Source organism: Leopardus geoffroyi, chromosome B4 (genome assembly GCF_018350155.1).
Source record: "Leopardus geoffroyi isolate Oge1 chromosome B4, O.geoffroyi_Oge1_pat1.0, whole genome shotgun sequence".
Taxonomy (NCBI): domain Eukaryota; kingdom Metazoa; phylum Chordata; class Mammalia; order Carnivora; family Felidae; genus Leopardus; species Leopardus geoffroyi.
In genome coordinates this window covers 56,104,849-56,128,872 of record NC_059341.1, presented here as the reverse complement: position 1 = coordinate 56,128,872, position 24,024 = coordinate 56,104,849, and the positions used below count along the sequence as shown (strand labels likewise).

Below are 24,024 nucleotides of genomic sequence, written 5' to 3'. Positions count from 1 at the left end.
GGGACAGAGAGAGACAGAGCATGAACGGGGGAGGGGCAGAGAGAGAGGGAGACACAGAATCGGAAAGAGGCTCCAGGCTCTGAGCCATCAGCCCAGAGCCCGACGCGGGGCTCGAACTCACGGACCACGAGATCGTGACCTGGCTGAAGTTTGACGCTTAACCGACTGCGCCACCCAGGCACCCCAAGGGACAAAGAAATCTTAAGGGCACATGTTGCAGACCTTATCTGCTAGAAAAAAGGTCTCCAAGCACCTTAGACACATTAATCCCTGAGCACCATGATGCTGATCCCAAAGGAGAAGGTACCCTATCATAGATATTTATGGGTGTGGCCTTTATGTCATAGAGAGAGCACCAGTCATAATCACAGAAAACCTAATACTGTTTTTTAAACAAGCAGACCAACGAATAAACAAATACACCCAAGTGCTTGGACTTCTAGGGAAAGAGGCAGATCAACAGGAAAAAAGCTATAAGGCCATGAGTCAGTCTTAGGAATCAGGTTAGTACCTGAAGCATGATTTCTGAATGAAGAGGAAAGATGACTCAGAGTGCAGAACTAAGAACTTAGATCACAGAGACTAGAGCCATAGTAGGGAGGAGGAATAGACTCAATAAAATTTCTGTTGTTCTCTGACAGCCATGTGCTTCCTGTCCATTGTCTTTTAAATTAAAATGTCTTGTACCTTGTTCCTGTCCTACCATTGTATGTTGGTTGTTTGTATATGAGAAGGAAACTTGTCACTTTAACTCACAAGTCTATAGGTTGGGAGAATCGTAGTCTAGTAGCTGTGCTCGAGGAGCTTCAGCAGAGGGACAGGACCCAAGGACCTCCACTGATATCTGGACCTGGTTTAGAAAGGGAGATCACAGACTTCAAGCTTGACCCTGACAACAAATGGAGTGAGACCTGAAGGTCTTGGGAAGGTTGCAAGAGCATTTTATTTCTAGGAGGAAAATGAAACACTGGAAATCAGAAAAGACTATAAGAGCTACTTTTGCACAATGGCCCCCAGTCAGCTACAGTTCCCAGGACTCATGCCCTGTGTGGTCCTTTCCCCCACTGAGTCTTGGCTAACCCTGTATAACTGAGTATATAGACTGTCACTGATGTCACATGACTCCCAACACTAGGTTGTAAGAAACAGTTTCTGCTTAGGTCTCTTGGAACCCTTACTCTTGGAATACTCCCTTTCAATAGTCACCAGCCGACTGTAAGACCACATGTATAAGCACTCTGATAGAGAGCTCCATCTCAGCTCAGTGTAAAAACCCGGAATCAACTGCCAGCCATGTGATCAAGCTCTCTTGCATGTCAGGCCCAGTCAAGTCTTCAGAAAAATCCACTACTTCCTACCACTGGTCAGCAATGGCCTGTCAAACCAAACTTGTGTGTGCCTCACAGACCTCATACGTAGGCAACAGGATTTTTTTTTAACAAAATGTTTATTCATTTATTTTGAGAGAGAGAAAGAGATAGAGCACATGCAGTGTGGGGCAGAGAGAGAGAGAGAATCCCAAGCAGCCTCCACACCATCAGTGGGGTGATGAGCATGATGCCTGAGAGGTTGAAGCAAAAACTGCTGAAGGGAGCACAGTCAACCCACAGGACTATGAAAGAAAGCAAATTGTTGCTTTTACATCACTACATTTTATAATGGTTTATAACCAGCAACAGACAAATAGGATACTGTCAAACAGTTTTTCCAATATGCTTGTAGCCAATTTATATACTCTTACCAGTAAGCTGTGATGATACCATATGTTGGCAAAGTTATGAATCAACTGTAATTCCTATATTTTGCTGGTCAGAAATTCTGGCGAATATACCTCTGAATCTATCATAAAATTAAATGAAGGTTATAAAAAAAGTCAAATGGCTTCAGAAAAGAATGAGGCCATGGTTTATGATCTTTTTTTTTTTTTTTAAAGAAACTTCAATGCAGTATTCTTTTTTTTTTTTAATGTTTTATTTATTTTTGAGATGGGGAGAGACAGAGCATGAACGGGGGAGGGGCAGAGAGAGAGGGAGACACAGAATCGGAAACAGGCTCCAGGCTCTGAGCCATCAGCCCAGAGCCCGACGCGGGGCTCGAACTCACGGACCGCGAGATCGTGACCTGGCCGAAGTCGGACGCTTAACCGACTGCGCCACCCAGGCGCCCCTTCAATGCAGTATTCTAAAGCATATTGGCAACCTGTCCTACATAAACTGCCTCAGTTTACTCATATGTACAGCAAAAGTAATCCTACATTCCAGCCATGTTGCAATGAGGATTAGATCTGACATGGAATTTAGTAGATATATAACATAGCTTCTCAATGTTTTCAAGGCATCTATGAGAGGAAAAGTCTAGATTCTTCCTCTCTTCTTGATTTTCCTGCAGAAAAACCAATAAAAGTCAGTTGAAAGCTTGGGGAAGGCAGTGGGTGTGATTGGAGGCTGGGAACAGTGTCAGAGTCAGTGTCAGAGGAGAGGAATGAAGTCACCCACCCCACAGTTCCTTTGTCCTTCATCTGATGTGTCTCCTAACAGCCCCAGAGTAAGCAAACATTAAAAAAAAAAAAAAAAAAGGACTGTCTAGGAAAGTCATTACTTCAGGAACCAGGCGGGTAAAGTCCAGCAGGGTCGTGGAGAACAGGGAGTGGTGAGGACTGAAGCAAACAGGATTGAACAAGCCACCACAGTTCAAATGTAACTTTGTAAATGGCAAAATAAACACAAAATCTGCAAACTGAAGCTGTCCTGTGGGATTGCCACATTAGTGATTTTACTTACTCCCTCATCCATTCTATCTAATTGGCCACTAATTCCTAGAGATGCTACCTGGGAAGCACTGTCGCATCTGCTCTTATTTTCTCATCTCCATTTGCTTCTCCTTCAGTTTCTGCCTTTGGTGTGGATCAGCTGCAGCCCACCTCCATATTGTTATCAGATGAGTCTTTCTAATATGGAATCTGATCTCCTCACTCAATGCTTAAGACCTCTGATGGTTCCCATAGCTCTCTGGACAATGTTCAGACTTCTTAGTTCAATGCAAAGGCCTTCCAAGATGCAGCCTGTTCCTTTACCTTTACTTTTCAGCCTTTCTCTGTAAGCCTCTCCCAGGGCCTGTGTTATACTCATACTTAACAGTGTAGACTTTACACATTTTTTTATAAGGCTGTTGTATTATGGACTTGTAAGTGTTCTCTACATATTCTAGACACAAGTCCCTTACCAGATATATGATTTGCAAATATTTTCCTGAATAGATGTTTCTTCATTTGCTTCCTGATTTTGAACCATTTTTAGAGATTTTAATTTTTTTTAATGTTTATTTATTTTTGAGAGAGAGACAGAGAGAGACAGAGTATGAGTGGGGGAGGGGCAGAGAGAGAGAGGGAGACACAGAATCCAAAGCAGGCTCCGGGCTCTGAGCTGTCAGCACAGAGCCCGACACAGGGCTTGAACCCACAAGCAATGAGATCATGACCTGAGCCGAAGTCGGATGCTTAACTGACTGAGCAACTAGGCATCCCCATTTCTACAGATTTTAAATGTTTATTTTACTTTTAAAAGAACTGTCATCATTTCTGGTTGTTTCTTCAGGGAGAGGGTCCACAGAGCTTCTCATGCCAACAGTGTGAGAGTGGATCTTCCCATAATGCTAATTTTAATTTCCATTTCCCCAGCAACTAATGATGTGGAACACTCTTCCAAAGGTTTACTCAGGGGTATGCTCTTTTTATGTTGTTGAGTTGTTTGATTTTTTGTTATTGATTACTAGGAGTTCTTTAAGGAGTCTGGAAATGAGTACAATGTTGAATATATGTAATTACACTATTTTCTTCCAGTTCTGTGGTTTGCTTTTTTACTTTCTTAATAGTGACCTTTAATTGATAGAGGCTCTTAATTTAATCAATCACAAGTATAACTGTTTCTTTAATGGTTAGCACTTTTGTGTATCATATTTAAGAACCTTTATATGCCTAAAGATCATGAAAATATACTTCATATTTTCATCTAGAAGCTTTTTTTCCCATTTAATTCTGTGATATATCTTGAATTTTTCTTTAATATGGTGTAAGGTAAGATTTTTTTCTTCCCCCATATAGATCCAAATGAACAAGCACTATTCATTAAAAAGACCATCTTTTTCTGACTGAATTATACTTTTGTTATGAATCCAGTGACAATTTATGTGTGGGTCTTTTTCTGTACTCTTCATTCTGTTCCATTTATCTATTATGTATCCTTGGGCTCAGGCCACACTGTTTTAGTTACTGTTGCTTTATGGTAAACTCAAATTATCAATGATAATTTAAGTCTTACAGATTTGTTTAAGATTTCGTTGGCTATTCTTCTGCTTTTGTATTTCTGTATAAATGTTTGTCAATTTACACACACGCACACGCACACACACACACACTTGTTGGGATTTTGATCGAGCTGAATTGACTTTATAGATCAATAAGGAGAATTTGACATTTAAATAATATTGAGTCTTCTGGTCCATGGACAAGGCATATCTCTCCTTTTACTTAGCTTTTCTTTAACCAGTTTCAGTAATTGTAGTTTTCAGTGACTTGCACATCTTTTATTAGATTTATTTCTAGAGATTTGAGGTTTTTTTCATATTATTATAAATAGTGGTGTTTTTCAAATTTCATTTTTCAGTTGGTTTTGCTAGAATATAAAAATACAATTTAGTTTCAAGTATTGACCTCATAATCCAGCAACCATGCTCAATTTACATACTCATTCTAATTGTTTGCAGATTCTTTGGGATTTTCTATGTGTATGATTATTCTGAATTTCATTTCTGCCACTATCATAAATATCTTTCTTCTTCAATTATTTCTTCACAGTAGACCTCTACTTTTTTATGCTCAATTAAAATGCTGGTCATTTCCTTGCTGATATACATTTCTTTTGATGATTAGAAAAGTAAACAAAAAAGATTCAACTGTGGGTCACAGAAGTAATTGGGCACTTTGTTGCCATATCTAATCTAATCCAGAATATAGCAATATTAGTGACAAAAGCAAAGAATGACTCAGACAAAAATTTGTTTATTTCAGCATGTATACATCAAAGCTCAAGATGTCTTTTTTCTGGATTGGGTTTCCTGATTTCTGTGTTATCTTTCCTAAAGTGTTTCCTGCAAGGTTTATTTTTAGCCACAGATTTATCTGCCAATTCTAAGAAAAATTTATATTTTCTTGCACCACTCTTCTCCTCTTCCTGCAGCGCAATACATATTAGCTACTTCCTCTACTATGTGTTAATATTAACACGAAGTTCAACTTTTCTAGTCCTTTCCGCAGTGACGTAATCCATGATAGCCACTATAAGTCTTTCCTTATTAAAGCAAAAGGATTTGAATAACTCTAGTCCCTTTGTTTAATAATTACATTCTGAGATCTTGATAGCTTTGTTTGTAAACTATTCTGAATGTCAAGTTGGGAGGCAATATTTTGTAACATGTGTTATCAAGAAAATATTTTGTAACATGTGTTATCAAGAAAAATATGATTTTCACAGTAGACTTTGGCTTAGTTATGGTTTAAAAATTACTCTTCTGAAGAGCTGCAAAGCGTATATATAGATTCCTTTAGCTTAGTAATTCTAGGATTACACTGCCACTGAGCTAGGATTGACATCAAGGATCATCCTTGTTCTGTGCCTCGTGTAAAGTTAGTGTTTAGTAAATACTTTTTGACTGACTTTAAGAAAGATGCCATTCCAGAAGCAGTCAAGTGTTCTTCATAAATTCAAGGGGATCCTCTATTCTACTATGTGTTCAGAAGAACTTCTAAATTCCCTGGATTTTTTCAATGCAAGAGAAGATGATGTGTTTCTGGTGTCCTACCCAAAATCAGGTAAAGTTTATTTTAATGTATTTTAAATGTATAAATACATTTTTAAATATGTGAAATGTAAGAAATAAGAAGAAATATAATAATATTTTTATAAAACATTTATTTTTCAGAATTGTTTCATAGGACATTTAAGTATCCTAAATGCTTACTTTATTTTATTTATTTATTTTATTAAATGTCTATTTGTTTATTTTTGAGGAGAGAGAGAAAGAGAGAGAGAGAGAACAAGCAGGGGAGGGGTGGAAAGAGAGGGAGACACAGGATCTGAAGCAGGCTCCAGGCTCTGCACAGGGCTTGAACCCACAAACTGTAAGATCATGACCTGAGCTGAAGTCAGATGTTTAACCAACTGAGTCACCCAAGAGACCCTAAATGCTTATTTTAATGAAAAAGTTTGACATTAGAACATTGAGAACTGTGTTTTGAGAAAATTCAACTGGAGGAATTAGAGCTTTTACTATGATCTTGTTTCTATTTGATAAAGTATACAGATATTGACATATATAATAAGCATAATATCTGTAACATTATCAAGTTCTCTTCATATTTGTACCAGGCATGGTGACAAATAGTATTAGTTCAATTCATATTTAATCATTGATTTATAAATGAATAATTTTTTCTCCTGGGCTAATAAAAACAAATATAAGTGTTTTTAGTGTTAAATTTTATGCCTTATTCTTCAAAGTTTATTTCCACATATTACACACATGAAAGAAAGGACCATTATGAATAATGTCATCCTGGGAATAGTCAAAATTAATTCGATATTATTTTTAATGTTGAGAGGTGACCAGGATATATAATATCCAACTGCTAGCTACGATTTCCAGACATGTGCAGAGGGGCATACACCTGCTGGCATGGGTCAGCAACTAAGAGCTTAAACCCTTTCCAATTATGTTTGCATTTAGTTCACGTACCTGACTCTGTCAGGCCCAAGAGGCCCTCACAGAGTTCACATAGGGCCAGATCTTCCAGGCGTGTTTTTTGAGAATAAACATAAATCACATACATAACTCTTTTATTGGAAAATACTGCTGCAAATGGAAATTAAATGATTGCCTCCAGAAAATCTCAGTATTCTATGTAGCAGGTCACTCTGTGAATAAATGTACCTTACCCTAAGTTGATATGTTAGTTCAGAAAGTAATTTATGAGACTTTTAAAGTTCTTTGAGCAAGCGGCTAGTTTATACTCTGTATAAACAACCATATATAAAGCTTCCACTGTACGTGTTGGTGCCTGTAAATGGGCATCATTCACCAGGTCCAGAGGTCTCTTCGGCAGCACAAAACTGTATTCTCTCTCCTTCGCTAGAATATATCAATACACTTTTTGAAAATGATAGAAATATCATTATTATATTAGTCGTGTTTATATGAATATTATAAATATTTGACCTATTAACATTATAATCTAAAATAGTCTTTAATTTGAAACATATCGTGCAAATGAGAACCATGTTTAAGTTCTAAATATTTATTCAACTACAGATTAGTTAATGTCGTAACAAATTTGGAGCTAGAATTACAGTGGGATAAGTGGACACTGGCCTGATTTAAACTTTTTAGAAACATTGGTTTCAAATCAGCTAAGCATCCTCCCTACCAAACTTCTACTTCTGGGCTCCAGCTTACTGTTGTCCACAATGTTGGAGCACATCCATATTTGCTTCACATAAACATAAAGTGATATTCCTTCCAGACTTCATGGTAGCATAGGATTGTGTCTTTATGATATTTGAATATAGCATTTGCTCCTTGTTCAAATGCTTTGTCTACACCACTACTCTGTGTTTGCACACAAACAAAAATAAGATCCAGTGTCTATCTTCCAGGGGGGAGTGGGGAGATGGACATGAATATAAGCAATGACATTTCTACTCTGGTAAGTGCTACTTTGGAGGGACAGAGAGAGTAAACAATTGTGCCAGGGGAGCAGGGACTCAGAAGACAGTATATAAAACAGCAAGATGCATGAGCTTGCAGGACCAGTAGGAACTGTATATGGAAAGACCCGTGTATTTGCAAATTGGAGAAGGCGCTAGAGGTAGGGTAGCACGGAAGAGTATTTCAAGCTGAGGAAATGGCTTATGCAGTTTTAAGGTCTCTTCGTGCTCTTTAAAGTGTGATTCTTCCTGAAAAGTGAATTATCTTCTCAAGCGTTCAAACAGGTTTCAGTGAGTGTCAAGAAACAATAATAACTATTTATAGGAAAATTAATGCACTCATAGCTCTTATAAAATCATGCTAATTTTCTATATTTATTTCATCAAGAGTATCACTTAATTTAAAAATGCATTTTGTTTTATTTTTGTGTGAAGGTACTCACTGGGTTGCAGAGGTCATTGAGAACATTCCCAATGTTAGCATGAGCCTAACATCTCCTATTGAGTTGGGAGACATTTCTAAATTTGAAGAGCTAAACATGTATTGTAAGAGAAGAGTTATTCCAACACATTTGAGCTACAACATGCTACCTATGAATATCAAACAAAAACAATGCAAGGTAAGATCAGTGCGTAAGGGCAAAGGCTTGAGAGTACCATAGAATTGGGCTTGGCTTCTTGATCTGTCACTTTCATCCCTAATGGGAAGTGAGAGTCTCTGCACCTGGTTTCCCAAGATGATTACCTGTCCTCTGTTGCCACCTCCCTAGCCTTGAGAGCTTAGGGTTGATGCTGACTTTCCGTGCTCCCACAGGGTCTGTCAGATAGTCAATTCTTCTTGCCATGTTTCTCTACTCTCAATCTTACTTAGACTCCTATGTTTTGTTCCTTATCTTTGTCTCCCCCTTTTTTTTGTTTCCAATCTCTCTTACATGAAATTTATGCTTTTAGTTCATATCATGATATTAATTAATATTTAATTTTTTTCAGAGAACTATTCTACCTTCCCTTCATATCTTTTAGCCACCCCTTAATATTTCTTAGAATATTGTGTATTTATTGAGTATAACTGACATATAACATTGTGTTAGTTTCAGATGTACCACTTAATGACCTGATATTACTACATATTGTGAAATCATTGCCACAATAATTCTACTTAACATGTGTCACTACACATAATTACAGAATACATTCTTTTTTAAAAATATTTTTTAATGTTTAATTATTTTTGAGAGAGAGACAGAGCATGAGTGGGGGAGGGAAAGAGAGAGAGGGAGACACAGAATCCAAAGCAGGCTCCAGGCTCTGAGCTGTCAGCAAAGAACCTGACTTGGGGCTCCAACCCTCGAACCAAGAGATCATGACCTGAGCTGAAGTCAGATACTTAACTGACTGAGCCACCCAAGTGACCCCAGAATACATTATTTTAAAATATGTATTATGTATTAATAGCTTGCATTGCCTTTCCCACTGATAATACTGACATGTAACTTTGGGTATTCTCCAAAGACCCTAAAATACTCTTCTCTCTACCAAAACAAACAAACAAAAATTCCAACCGGATGGCTAAGGCTTAAGATTCTGCCACTTTATCTCTTTTTGTTAAGGCAGTGAATGGATTTTTAAACTGCTTTCAGAGCCTTGGGTTTCTGTGAATCTGCTCAGGGTGCAGAGAGCAATTAAAGAAAGCCTGAAGTGTTGAGTTACTCCTCAATTACCTCTTGAGATGAAGAGAGGGTAATGGGGGCAAAGGGGAGGTAAAGGTGGCTTTTCATCTCTGTGCACGGTGGCCTTTGCACATCTCTCATGTAAAGAGGAGCAGGTGTTCTTCATGTGGATCTTACACGACACCTGGACTATGAACACATTACAGAAAGAAAGATAGCTACATAACAATACCTGGACTATGGACACAGTACAGAAAGATAGCTACATTCAGCATAACTCAGTAAACACTTCATAACCTACATAAAATGTGTACACCTGATTATGAATTTAAGAGCAAGTGGACATCTGATACTCATGACCATGATCGAAGATAGTCCTATTATAGCCAGTGTCTCGCACTGGTTTCCTGAGGTTTTTCAGAAGCTCTTACTGCACTCTGTATGTCGCTATTATATCTTTCATAACACTGCATTCCTTCACATCACTGCAAGTTTTGAGAAACTGGTAGTATTTCTGTCTTACTAGTCATATTTCTCAGACCTTGAACTTTCCACTCCGCCTCGTCTACTGGAAGTACCAAACAAATATTTATTAAATTGAATTAGATTGCAGTTGCAGCGTTTCTGTCAATTAGGAGGGTAGCTCAGATTCCTTACTCTGTGGGGGATTAAATTGTAGAAATATGCAATTCCAAAACATCATTCTTCTTATAAATAAGAATAGACAATTTATAAGAAATCTTAGTGTATTTAAGTCATGTTACAAAACTACTAAAAATTTTTTCCGTTAGAAGTTTTTTATATTAAAAAAGTAATCTTGTCCTACAAATTAATAGAGGGTTTCTCATGTCCGTTGCTAAAAAGATAAGGCCACATGTAGCACATAAATTGGGAAAGTGTGGTCGGTGGCTGGCAGCACCAATGTCATCTGGGAGCTTGTTAGAAATGCAGAATGCCGGGTCTTATCCTGGATCCCCTGAATCAGAATCTGCTTTTTCGCAAGATTCCCAGATGATTCGTACACACATTAAGTTAGAAACACTGGCCTAATCTATGTTTAATAATCTGAGTAAACTAGCAAAAAATTGTGGTTTGTACAGGTAGATTTGGTTGCTTTCATTTAGAAAATGCTTTGTTTTGGGGCTATTCCATCTAAAAATAAACTAATTTGTTTTAACAGATTATCTACATTGTCAGGAATCCAAAGGATACAGCCGTTTCTTTATTCCACTACTACAGAGATAATCCCAATCTCCCTGGCATTGAAACCTGGGCTGGATTTCTAGAGCTTTTCCTAAGAGGAGATGGTAAATATAACAATGATTTTCTATTCATAATATACAGTTCCACTCAACACAAAAGCATTTTCCAAAAGTTTAAATGGACCCTAATGGCCTGCTTTCAGAAATACACTTGAATAGATAATTCTTTTGCTTCTAAGCCATTCTTTCTCACTTTGCTTCCTCAGTCTTTGTTATCACCCACGGGTGGTACGTATTTGCAATTACTTATTGAGCTGGTTGAAATGTTTTAAAAACAGATTAATTCTGATCAAGTATCACTCTTTTTGCATATACCGTCAGTCTTGTCAGTGAAATAATTATGCATTAATTGTAGTTTAGCAAGATACAGCTGAAGCCTAGACATGCAGTCTGAAACATGCCTATGTATACCCACATGGAAAATAAGACAACACAAATAGGGGCGCCAGGGTGGCTTGGGGCCTCTGACTCTTGATTTTGGCTCAGGTCATGATCTCAGGGTCGCGGGAATGAGCCCTGAATCGAGCCCCATGTCAGGCTCCATGCTGAATGTGGAGCCCACTTAAGATTCTCTCTCAGTCTCCCTGTGCCCTCTCCCCCTCTTGCGCTCTATCCAAAAAAAAAAAAAAAAAAAAAAAAAAACAACAGAAGCAACACGCAAAAAATCCTAAACTCCCCCTTCCCCGCAAAAGGGAAAAAACATTCCCCAAATAAAACAAATGAATTGGCCATCTTGATACTTGTCTTTATAAAGATGAACAGAAAGCAATTTCTCCTGAAAATACTACAATGATACGTCATTTGATTGAGCTCTGCAGTGCATGTCGGTTCTGCATGACCATGAATGACCTTTGAATTTACTCCTTTTTCCTTGACTCATTGGTGTCTGGAGCACTTACACACACGCACGCATGCGCGCGCACACATTAGTTTCTAAGCCTGACTTCCGAAACCTTTCATTAAACCAAAATAATATACCAAGACAGTGCAGAATGTAGAAGAGGCATGATTTAGGAACGGTGTGTGCCCACAGGGTCTTATCTCTCTAGGGGGTTGGAGGTAAATCTTCTTAATTGTTAGTTTCACTATTTCACTTGCAAATTGTTAAGCATTTACTTGTTAATTTAAGAGAGTCCACAGAAAGTATAACCTTAACATGAGGACTTAGGGAACTCACTAGCAACAGAGTGTAACACTCCTTTTGCTGTATTCTCTATGGAAGAATATGCTATGCTCACAATATTTCGGCTCCTCTTTTGCAAACATTTAGTAGAATCATAAAGTTTTGGGAATGACAGGTCTATTAAAGGTCATTTGATTGAAACACCCACCTGATGTTTGAATCACCTTTGTAGTATCCCCAAGAATATTGCAGGCTAAACTTGAACTTCTTAACTTGGACAACGGGTTCACACCCCCAGCTCCTGCCCCCAAACAACACACTCCATCTCAATACTGTTAAAATTTTTTAAAAATCTTACTACGTGATCTAGACACTTAGCTAAGTGCAGTGCAACACGATTTCATATCATCCTCACAAGGACACAGGAGCTAGATGTGGCCTTCATTTTACAGGTGAGGAAAGTACGGATGTTGGGAGGCCAGATAACTTGTCCAGATCCATATCTACTAAGGAGCAGAGCCCAGATTTAAATTCAGGTGTCAGCTCCAAAATCTTTGCTCTTAGCGCTGTGGCATAACTCATCAAGCAAGAAAGCTGTTGCCCTCATCATTAATTCTTCTTCCACATGATAGCCTTTTAAATATTTGAAGATAGTTAGCATGCCTCACTCTGCCTCAATTCCATTTTTGGAATAAGCAGAGTTTAAATACATAAATTATTAAAAAAAAAAACAGATCTTGAGTCTGCTTTTTCTCAAGAGAAGAAAAGCCACGTTTGTCTCCAGTTATTATGAACTGGGGCTCACTACGTCTCTCACTGCTGCATGAGCTCTAATATGGCCACATCTCTATTGTTTTGCAGCACCTAGAAGACAAAAAGCATCCTCTGGGTATGGCCTCACTAGGGCAGGGAAAAGCAGGCCTATTAGTGCCCCTGTTGTAGACATTATTTTTCTGTGAGTGTAGCCACAAAGAGGGCAACCCCATCCATGTGCAGGGAAGCAAACTAGCTGTCATAGGGCATCTACCTTTGCTACAACATTATCCAGAGTCATAGCTGAGTACACTGGGAAGGGCAGTGCAGATGGAAAAAAGGTTCCAGATGATTCTTTTATGCCTCATTAGGTATGTTAATAGATTTTTAAGATTTTTAATTGCAAAGGGATCTGCCATGTAAGTATTATACAATCGGATAATCTAGCCTGGGCAAATCCTGTTGACACTTGGGGATAGTCACTGAATCACTAAAGCTTTTATTTATTTACTTGGGTGGGAAGAGTAGCCTCACTTTTTACTATTTATAAGATAAGGTTGTCTGTTTTTCTGTTAAATATATGTGACTGTATTTCAGGGATTTTCTTCAGGGACTTTAAAAAAATGTTTATTTGTTTATTTAAAGAGAGAGAGAGAGCAAACAGGGAGGGACAGAGAGAGAGAGAGGGAGAGAAAGAATCCCAAGCAGGCTCTGCATTGTCAGTGCAGATCCAGACATGGGGCTTGATCTCACAAACCATGAGATCATAAACTGAACCAAAATTAAGAGACTGGATGCTGAATGCCTAAGGACAGGAGGTGGTATAATTCTGTAATTAAGTGGAGGATGTGGAGAAAAGCATTTCCCATAAAAGAAATACTTTACATCTCTGTTTCAGAAGTTATTTTTTCTTTAGGGCCATAGGTCTGGATAATAAGGATTCTGATTAAAGAATTAATGAAAAGTGTAATTCTCTATATTAGTAAGAAAGGCATGACAGCTTACTTAAGACAATTTTGGCTGGCTTAAGTCTTTCTGGAACAAGATGGAGTATAAATTAATTAGTTAATAATAGCATAGCTGCTCTCAAATCAGGCTATGATCTCACAGATTATTCTTCAATCTATTTGGCATATGTTGGAATGCATTTCCTGCTGAAAAGCCATAATGGGCCAAGTCAATTACACATAACCACCAGATGTGACACCAGGCCTCTTTTCCTGTCCAGCCTGCAAGTCACAGAAGCCTAGGTTCCCCCTGACAGTATTGAGGGCTTCCATAGGTGGTGATGTCATCTACCAGGGCTGGTAGGTGGTGGTGATGTCAGCAACTCTAGGTGGTGATGTCATCCACCAGGGCTGGGATGGGCTGCAGCTGCTGAGAGGAGGCGGTGACTCAAGTTGAGTCTGTGAGTGTAGTCTGGGGTACTAGAAACTAGTTAACTTCTTAAATTTGAATAAGAGAAGAATCAATCTTATCCCACCACGTGCTTCTTCCTGGGTAAATGTTGGCCATCCTTAGAAGATAAACTCCTTGGGGCACCTGGGGGTCTCAGTAGGTTGAGCATCTGACTCTTGATCTCACCTCAGGGTCTTGACCTCAGGTCGTGAGTTCAAGCCCCACCTTGGACCTTGGACTCTGCACTGGGTATAAAGCCTATTTTATAGAAGAAGAAAAAGAAGAAGAAGAAGGGAAAGGGGAAGGGGAAGGGAAGGGAGGGGGAGGGGGAGGAGGAGAAGAAAAGAAAACTCCTTAAAACTGATATGGTAATTTGAGTAATTCTAAGATCAAGTATTGCACAAGTCCCTGAAATAGCAGTGAGAATGCTGATGACTGATGTATCAGGACGGTCCTTCTAAACACCCATTCTTATTGTACAGCCTTCTGGGCCAATGGGGTAGAAAACTGGGCTGACACTGTAATGACACCATCGCAGTCCCAGAAGTTCTTGTTTTAAGAATGTCTTATGGTTATTTTCTTGCCCTTAACTTCCTTGGGAACTGAGGCCATGAAAAATTGCAGTTAGTTTGGAGTTAATTAGACTTCAATTTACGTAAAACTTTAATGTTCAAAATGTATATACTGAATATCTGGCAGACACTAATGGCTTAATAAATCCTTATTAAATGAATCAATAGTCATCAGATCTGCAGAAAATTGCTAGTAGAGTGGCTCTTTTATAATTTGGGCATTAGCTAGCATTAAATCTTTGGATAATAAGGATGCATGGAAAGATGTATATGTAGTATTTTAGGTTACTATGTTTCACACTTTAGATTGTCAAGCTAGTCAACTTTCTGTGGTGACAACAAGGTGCTCACGTTTTGTTTTTTATCATCACTGCTTCTGATCACTTATTTTGCATGGTTATATTTTAGTCTCAAGCCCTGGAGATATTTTTAGGACTGTAAAATTAGCAAAGCAGTAAAGAGATAGTATCAACTACTGATAAATCCCTAACACTGTATTTTTCAGCCTTAAACTAAGATGAGTGAATAGAACTCTTTTCTCCCTCCCCCTTTTTTTGAGGAAGTTTATAAACGTTTTATGCTAAGAACTTATAAAAAGCCTGGGACATTACAGGAATAAAATAATAAATTCTCAATGTTTCTTTATTTTTCCCAAGATCCAAAGTAGTTATCAGAACACAATTATTGGGAAAATGTGTATTTCTGCATTTCTGCTGTCATTTTTTTCTGATTATAAAAAGATGTTTACCAAAAATAAGAAAAAACACCACAACCGTATTGAAAGATATAGCAACCCAGCTTCATTTCACAATACTGTATTTAGTTGAAATAGTATTTTTTTTTTAATTTGAGCTCTTCTAAGGAAAACTTTTTAAAAAATATTTAAGATCTTATTTAATTTTTAATTATTGAGTTAATGTTATTAAACCTAATTGTAAGTTTCTTCATAGATAATGAATGACACATTGTTACTGAAGAAGACATGGTATTAACATATATAACTAGCTTTTTTTTCATTTTAAATCCAGTGTAGTTAACATACAACATTATATTAGATTCAGATGTACAACAGAGTGATTCAACAATTTTTTTAACATGTATTTATTTTGAGAGAGAGAGAGAGAGAGTATGTGTGTGCACAAGGTAGGGAGGGGCAAAGAGAGAAAGAGAGAGAGAATCCCAAGGAGGCTCCACACTGTCAGTACAGAGCCCAACGTGGGGCTCTATCCCACAAATCAAATTGTTAGATCATGACCTTAACCGAAATCAAGAGCTGGTCGCTTAACAAACTGAGCCACCCAGGTGCCCCCATTCAACAATTCTTCTTTAAGTTGTTTTTTTTTAATGTTTATTTGTGTGTGTGAGAGAGAGACAGAGAGACAGAGGGAGACAGAGTGCAAGCAGGAGAGGGGCAGAGAGAGAGGAAGACACAGAATCAGAAGCAGGCTCCAGGCTCTGAGCTGTCAGCACAGAGCCTCACGCAGGGCTCAAACTCATGAACTGTGAGGTCATGACCTGAGCCAAAGTCAAATGCTTAACCGACTGAGCCACCCAGGCGACCACCGTTCAAAAATTCTTAAGTAAAATTCTTTCACCTGAAAGTTTGATACCTGTGTGCCTTACTTTGCATACTTTGCTGAAATGGGAAGACCCTGGGACTTCCCATTTCATGATGCTTAGTATTAACTTGCTTCCCAAGTCATGATGCTTAGTATTAACACAATTCACTTTTTTTTTCTAGTTGTATATGGATCCTGGTTTGATCATGTTTTAAGCTGGGAAGAACACAAAAATGACAAAAACATTCTAATTATATTCTATGAAGAAATGAAGAAAGTAAGTCTAATATTTCAACAATCAAAATTTAAGTCAAGTAAATTTAAAACAGGACATCAGTAAATTCTGTTTTCAGGTTTCAGGGAATTAATTTGGTGTTTTGATGAGTTACACTTTCTAAAAAACTTTTTTTTTCTTATTGCTCAGGATCTTTCTAAAAGCATAAAGAAAATAATTAATTTCCTTGGTATAAATGTGAGTGACAGTGAAATTAATAAGATTACTCGGAAAACATCATTCAGTGAAATGAAAAATAATGCGGCCAAAGAAAACTGTGATCCAAATCATACCATCTGTGCCCTCACAACTAATAGGAACCTGGTATTTAGGAAAGGTAAGTCATAACGGGATGTGGTGCTTTGCCTGGGCTTATATTTGGAAGTAGTTCCATTTTACCATTTTAAAAAAATCTCTCATTTCACCATCGTGCACCCTATCTCTTGCACAATGGATTTGTGCATCATTATCCCTCAGTGAACACTTATTAAATGAAGTTCTCAAATTGCATTATTTCTAGACATTGAGATTTCCATGCCCAGTTAGGAACCAGTTGAGAAAGACACAGGTGTCAAACAGATGGAAATAACAAAGTTGCTTGAAGAATGTTCCTCAGCTCTGCAGCCTAGTGCATTTGTTAACAACTTATCCTAAGTTTTGCAAACATGCTTGCTTAGTCACAATCAAATGCAGTTCTGTCCTTGCACTGAAGCAGCCCATTTAGTGCATGGTAGAGAGCGGTATGTGACACATGTTTTCTTCAGAAGAGAGAAGGGAGCTGATGAGTTTTGACAGTGCATTTTTCCAAACTCACCAAATAACTCACCCTGCACCAGTCAGGGGTGTACAGAGTAGCTGGAAGTGTTATCTAAGGACATTCCCCTGCATGAAAACCCAAAGAGAAGGAAATGAATCTTCTCCACTAATTCCTAACATTTAACTTAAAAGTAGTTTGGGTACAACTGGATATAGAATTGTTTTGAAATCCATGTGAGTTTTTAAAAAATATTTTTTAATGTTTACTTATTTTTCTGAGAGAAAGAGAGCAGGGGCAGGGGAGGGGCAGAGAGAGAGAGAGAGGGAGAACTCACAGTGGGCTCCAGGCTCCACGCTGTTAGCACAGAGCCTGGTGCAGGGCTTGAACTCATGGAACTGTGAGATCATGACTTGAGCCAAAGTCAGACACTTACCCAACTGAGCCACCCAGGTGGACATGAAATCCATGTGAGTTTTAATCCAGATACGGGAGAAAAATGTTTTAACATTTTTCAAAATTTCATAACTTATAATGGCAAAATTTTCTGTGTTTAGGTACTCAGATTTCCTACTAGAAAACACAAAGGTGTGTTTTCCATTTTCTGGTTCATCTGAATTTAATTTATTCTAAAGCAAATATTTGCTAACTCACATGGATCAGATATTGCCTTGTTTGCAAATTACTTTTGTCTTTTTTGGTGATTCATTTTTTATTTTCTTATAGTTACAAAACCAGGGCTGAGAGGGAGGAGAGAACTTAATTCAGCAAATATTTATTAATAAGTATTTTCTAAGTGCTAAGATTCAAAAATTGAATAAAATACAGTCTTGTCCTTCAGAAAATCATAATCTAGACAGTAATACAAGGTGATAACAGCTATACCAGTAGTATAAACAAATATGAATAGCAACATGAGTAAGGGAGAGAGAATTTTTTCCTAGCAGAGTGGGTGAGGAGATGACGTTGGATTGGGGACTGGAATCATGAGCAAAAATTTGCCAGAAAAATAACAGAGAAGAAATACATTCCAGCAAGAGCTAGCAGCAAGAAGGATATCATAGAACCACTATGGAATTGCATTGTATTTTCTAGGAAGAGCAGGTAGTCTTCTGTGCGAGAGTGGTATATGATGTGTGGAGCAGAATGAGGGAGATAAAGATTGGGGCCAGAGAACAAAAGCTCCGATGGACATTATGAGGGGGTCCTTTACCCCCACCCCATCCCTGTCTATTTGCTGTTTTAAGAAGGGACCTGAAAATAATAGAGTCAGGTGGAAAGTTGATTAGAAGAGGGTGAAACCAGAGGCAGAAAGTCCAGTAAGAGGTTATTGTAATAATCCAGGTACAAAACACTGAGGGGCATAATTTGGCTAGTGGCAATGAGACACGGTCGGGTGGATCTTAACTCAGAAGTCAGTTTAGGAGCCATCAGCAGTTTGTGGAATTAGGTAAAATTATTCAGGGTGATTGGAAAGGATTGTGGAGAAAGGGTTAGAAGGGGGAGCCCTAGGGACGCTAACATCAATAGGAATGAAACAGCCCAAGACAAGCCAAGAAAGGAAATCAGCCAGAATTCCAAAGAAAGCCAGGATCAAACATGGCTGTTTGTTTATCATTCATGAATTCTGAGAGTGTCTTCCATAGTGGTGTCAGTGGAAGCCAGATTAAGGGAATTGAAGAGATGAGAAAGAAAGGAAGCAGCAAATAAGGACCACTCTTCCAAGAAGTTTGAAAATGGAGGACAAGAGCAAGATGATATGGGAGGGTCAAGAAAAAGATTAGGAGGATTGGGAGAGAGAAGATAAAGGGAAGACAGAAAGAATTTAGAAAAGGATGTGTGAAGGAAGGTGAAACAAGCAGAGATGAGAGAAACAGAGAGATTGGGAGGGATTATAATACAGAGAATGATGAGAAATGAGGAAGTTTTGATGCTCAGTGGAACCCAGTGGAGACCAATTAAGATGAAATAGGTGAAGGGAATTAAGAGTACACTTAATCGTCATGAACACTGAATAATGTATAGAGTTGTTGACTCAATATACTCTACACCCGAAGTCACTATCACATTGTATGTTAAGTGTACTTGAATTTAAAAGAGAGAGAGAGAGGGAGAGAGAGAGAGAGCAATTACGCGGGCCTGTGGTATGTTAGCACAGTTACCGCTTCAGAGGTGCACAGGACAGGGAAAGAAGTGACATCATGTCCACTTTGTCGCTTTTATGTTTCAACTAAGTTTAGGCGAGACATTTCTTGGCTTGCTGTCGTAAAACCTAGGTTATTTATATATTTTAATCTTCTTTTCTTTTTAAGAAATAACTTTTTAAACTGTAAATATTAACATACAACCATTACTGTGGAAATTAAAAGCAACACATAACAAATGAAGAAAAGAATAACCCCCATCTTATCACCAAGAAATGAAATCATTCGTATTTTATTATAAATCTGACAGATTGCTTTTGTGAATGCTATACATTTACATTGGTTCTTCTCTGATACATTTCCAATTTTTTCCAGGAGCGGTGGGTGATTGGATAAACTACTTTACTTCAAAGCAGAAGAGAGTATTTGATGAACTATTCACAGAGAAAATGAAACACAGTGAACTAGCAAGACATTTTGAAGATTCCTCTTAATATAAATGGAAAATGAAGCCACTTTCCGTTTTATGTGATGCAGTACTCGGGGAATACATAAATATATTTTACCAATGTGAAAAGCAGAGATTTCTTTCAGTGAGAAACGGACACTTCATGAATGTGTCAAAGGTTTCATGTATGAGAGACTGTTATTAACATATTTGGTGATAGCAGAGAATTATTAACAAGAGGAAGTTTACAATCTTGGAATGGCTGAATTATATATCTGCTTTCAGGATATTCATAAGGAAAGGAGATTATTTCTATTCAGGGAGAACATATAACTGTGGGTGTTCTATAAACTGCATTAATGTACAACAAAAGTGGAGAGGGATTGTGTAAAATAACAAATGTCTGAGAAGTATTTATTTTCTGCCTATTTGGACATTATGACTTCTAAATAAACATTTTCATTTCAACATTACCTGATGTCTGTGTAGAAATATTCTCCAGTGTCATAACAATGACAAACATAATCTTACTAAGATGGAATACCTACTAGGTAGATTATATCAAATGATCCCAATCTAGTACATGGTGGAAATGAAGAATGAAAAGATACTCTTTCACATTAAAGTGACACTGGCATGGCATTCCAGTATTTTCTTTATCTTTTATAAAGCCATTTAATTACATAATTTCTTGGGGTGCTGGGTGGCTCAGTCAGCTACACATCTGACTCAATTTCAGCTCGGGTCACGATCTCAGTTTGTGAGATCAAGCCCTGCGCAATGGACTTTGTGCTGACAGTGAGGAGGCTGCTTGGGATTCTCTCTCTCCCTCTATCTCTACCCCTCCCCATTTGTGCACACACTCTCTCAAAAATAAATAAATAAACTTTAAAAAAGTTTTAAATTACAAATGTCTTATTTTGTAGTTTTGAAAAATATGAAGTGTTTATGATTTTTTCCAGTATTTTGAATATGTATTCTTTCTCCCAGTAGCATTTTTTAAAATGTACTTTTATTTTTTGAGACAGAGAGAGAAAGAGTGCAAATGGAGGAGGAGCAGAGAGAGTGGGACAGAGAAGTTCAAGCAGGCTCCACACTCAGTGCGGAGCCCAACTTGGGCTTAATCTCATGACCCTGAGATCATGACCTGAGCCAAAATCAAGAGTCAGTTGCTTAGCAGACTGAGCCACCCAGGCATCCTGCTCTCCCAGTAGCATTTTAGGATTAATTCAATCTCTATTTTTGTCTCTCTCCTATGATAGTATTGTTCTGTAGCTTTAGCTTAGAAGACATTGTAATGAAATTTCAGTGAATTTAGTTCATAATTCTTACCTAAATGACAATACATAATTTATGAACATCTACATCATACTGTTTGTATACGTGCCATAATATTTAACTCGAGGCTTGGTGAGAAATCAAAACTGCATATTGTATATGACTCTGAGCTATGAACCTAAAGCGATGGATTGAGTGAGTTAACTCAGACAAACACATTGCTTTTGTACCTCGGTGTATTGTGAATCCTATATTTTAGTAACAAATCTATTGAAGTCTTTTGTATCAGGTTTATCACAATTCAGTAAGCATTAGATAATCATAAATAAATCATAAATCTCCTACATATACATATTTGTTACAAATAAAATGTATTCCAGAGAGGCAATCAGGTGTGATCTAGGTCAAGGGTTCATCTTCATGCTGGAGTTCAAATCACACGTAACTTTCACTGATGTTGATGTGCAGAGAATGATGAAATCATCAAAGCAAGACAAGAAGATCTGATGAGACAGCAAGGGCAGAAGACAATGACTGTGGTGGTAAATGCTCCAAATCCTATGAGGCTATAACATCTTTGCACAAGATTGAAATGATCATTGAGATGGAAAGAACTGACCTAGGACTTCGTTTGATTGTAGTATTTTAGATCTGTAGGGTAACTTCAGGATCGTTGTAATCCAGTTTGGTAGAAAACTGCTTAAAGTCAATCATATATATATATATATATATATATATATACACACACACACAGAATCATATATATATATATAAATATACATATACATATATAATGTATTTATATATGATATATATTGCATATTATATATAATACATTATATATTTATATATAAATAATTTATATGTTATATATTATATATAATATATATTATTTATATATAAATATACATGTTTACATATATATGTGTGTGTATATTTATATATATATATATATATATTTTTTTTTTTTTTAAGAAAGGAAACCTTTGAGATCTGGCAGGACCAATAGGTGCCATAAAGAAGATAACATAAGGCATGTAGGAGACAGTGACTGCAGAGCTTCCCTAGCCGGGGTGTTGGGCCAGGGATTCTGAGGTGGTGACATAGGGGTTTCAGCACGAATGAGGAGTGGGCTCCCTGGGCTTGGAGGCATGGCAAAGGGTTTAGATTTTGTGCTAGCTGGGGGATTTTCCACAGAGCTGAGACCTCCTTACAGACACTTTGACAAGATCATTCTGACCACTAGATAAGGGTGGACCCAGGGGTCAAAGAAGGAGGCAGGGAGAAATGGCTATTACAGTGGCATAGGTGAGAGAAGAGGGGCATGCAGGCAGTGGCTGTAGAAGATGCAATGGAGAGATGGACAATTTCAGGATATAATATGAATATTGAGCCAGTTAACCTAATAATACAGCCATGCAAGACAGAAAAATAGAAGATGAAGCTTAGATTTTTGGTTACTCAACTGAATATCTGATGGTAGTATTTATTCAGATGCAAGGCTTGACAGCAGAATGATTTTGTTGGGGGGATTGTTGGGGGACTACGGATCAAGACTTCTGCTAAGGCTATATGAAATGTCTATCAGACCCTAGGTAATTTGTTGGGGAGAAGAATTTCTGATGATGCTGTTCCCTGGGACCCAGTGGGGGTGGGGTGGGAGGTGGAGCCAGTTCAGTAGGGTTACAGAGCACTATGGAGAGGAGTATCTGCATAGTGATAGCAATAGCTGAGGATGTGCTGTGGACTAATTGCCCTGATACCCATGCCCCCAAGGTTTTCACTTTTTCTTTCTTCTTTTTTATGTTAGCATAACCTGAGCTGAAATATAGAGTCAGATGCTTAACCAACAGAGCCAACCAGGCGCGCCCCATCCCCTTTTCAAAAGTAAATCCAGGATCTCTCCTCCTGAACTCTGACCTCCCCACTTTGTTTTTTCACTTCCTTGGAGCAGACAAAATAACTTATACACATTTCCTCATCCAAATGCCTCTCACTATCCCTCAGTTGATTCATCTGTCATTGATTTTTCATTCTTCTTCCTCCTCTTTTTCTCTGCCCCTCTTCTCTAGTCAGTAAGTAACTGCTAACTAAATCCAGTGATTCTTCTAAGATTTCACTAGATGGCATTTTCCTTCACTGGCCCTCCAGTGGCCCTTCCCTTCCCATTCGTAATCATTCGAGCTTTGTCTTATGAGGTAAATGTCTGTCTCCTATTCCAGTTTGTAAGGCTCTTGCCAGTTACAGCCCATGTTCTGTTCATTTTGGTTCCCTCCACTGCACCCAGCCTGGTACAGCACTCACAGTGGGTGCTTCACAAATGTTCACTGGGAATTGAGTTCACAGATCAGTTTAATTCTACACCTTCCAAAAACCTCAGTTCCGGTACGGCCACCCATTTTGATCTTATGTTTGTATTCCCCTATTAATTCATGTCTGCATTAGTTCTTTTTTTCAACCCGATCATACATTCTCTTCTATTATTACTTAACTATTTACAGTATGTGAGTCTTTCCCTTCCAATTTTATCATATTCTTCCAGAGAGGCCATAGGTAGCTTCTTTGGTGACTGATGCAGCGTATTGCCCTCAGAAATTGTTCAACAAAGATGTGCTGAATGGAATAATAAATGAATGAATGATTTATTTATTTAATATAATTTATTGTCAGATTGGTTTCCATACAACACCTAGTGCTCGTCCCAACAAGTGCCCTCCTCAATGCCCATCACCCACTTTCCCCTCTCCCCCACTCCACATCAACCCTCAGTTTGTTCTCAGTATCCAAGAGTCTCTTATAGTTTGCCTCCCTCCCTTTCTGTAACTTTTTCTTACTTTCCTTCCCCTCCCCCATGGTCTTCTGTTAAGTTTCTCAAGATCCACATATGAGTGAAAACATATTAGATCTGTCTTTCTCTGCCTGACTTATTTCACTTAGCATAATACTCTCCAGTTCCATCCACGTTGCTGCAAATGGCCAGATTTCATTCTTTCTCATTGCCAAGTAGTATTCCATTATGAATGAATGATTTA

General features: G+C 38.0%; 1 protein-coding gene across 1 annotated transcript; it reads left to right on the top strand.

The window, feature by feature from the left end:
* Positions 1-5,478: 5,478 nt before the first annotated feature.
* Positions 5,479-20,187, top strand: LOC123591094 (sulfotransferase 6B1-like). Its single transcript, XM_045464865.1, has 6 exons — positions 5,479-5,866; positions 8,193-8,377; positions 10,608-10,734; positions 16,277-16,371; positions 16,519-16,705; positions 19,642-20,187. The coding sequence occupies exons 1-6, from the start codon at positions 5,722-5,724 to the stop codon at positions 19,758-19,760; spliced, it is 858 nt and encodes a 285-aa protein (XP_045320821.1). The 5' UTR covers positions 5,479-5,721; the 3' UTR covers positions 19,761-20,187.
* Positions 20,188-24,024: the final 3,837 nt, after the last annotated feature.

Excerpts from the sequence above, each read along its gene's own strand:
- LOC123591094 (XM_045464865.1), top strand. The coding sequence starts at position 5,722 with ATGCCATTCCAGAAGCAGTCAAGTGTTCTTCATAAATTCAAGGGGATC. Across the intron at positions 8,378-10,607 it reads TCAAACAAAAACAATGCAAG|ATTATCTACATTGTCAGGAA; the intron begins GTAAGATCAGTG and ends TTGTTTTAACAG. Across the intron at positions 10,735-16,276 it reads GCTTTTCCTAAGAGGAGATG|TTGTATATGGATCCTGGTTT; the intron begins GTAAATATAACA and ends TTTTTTTTCTAG.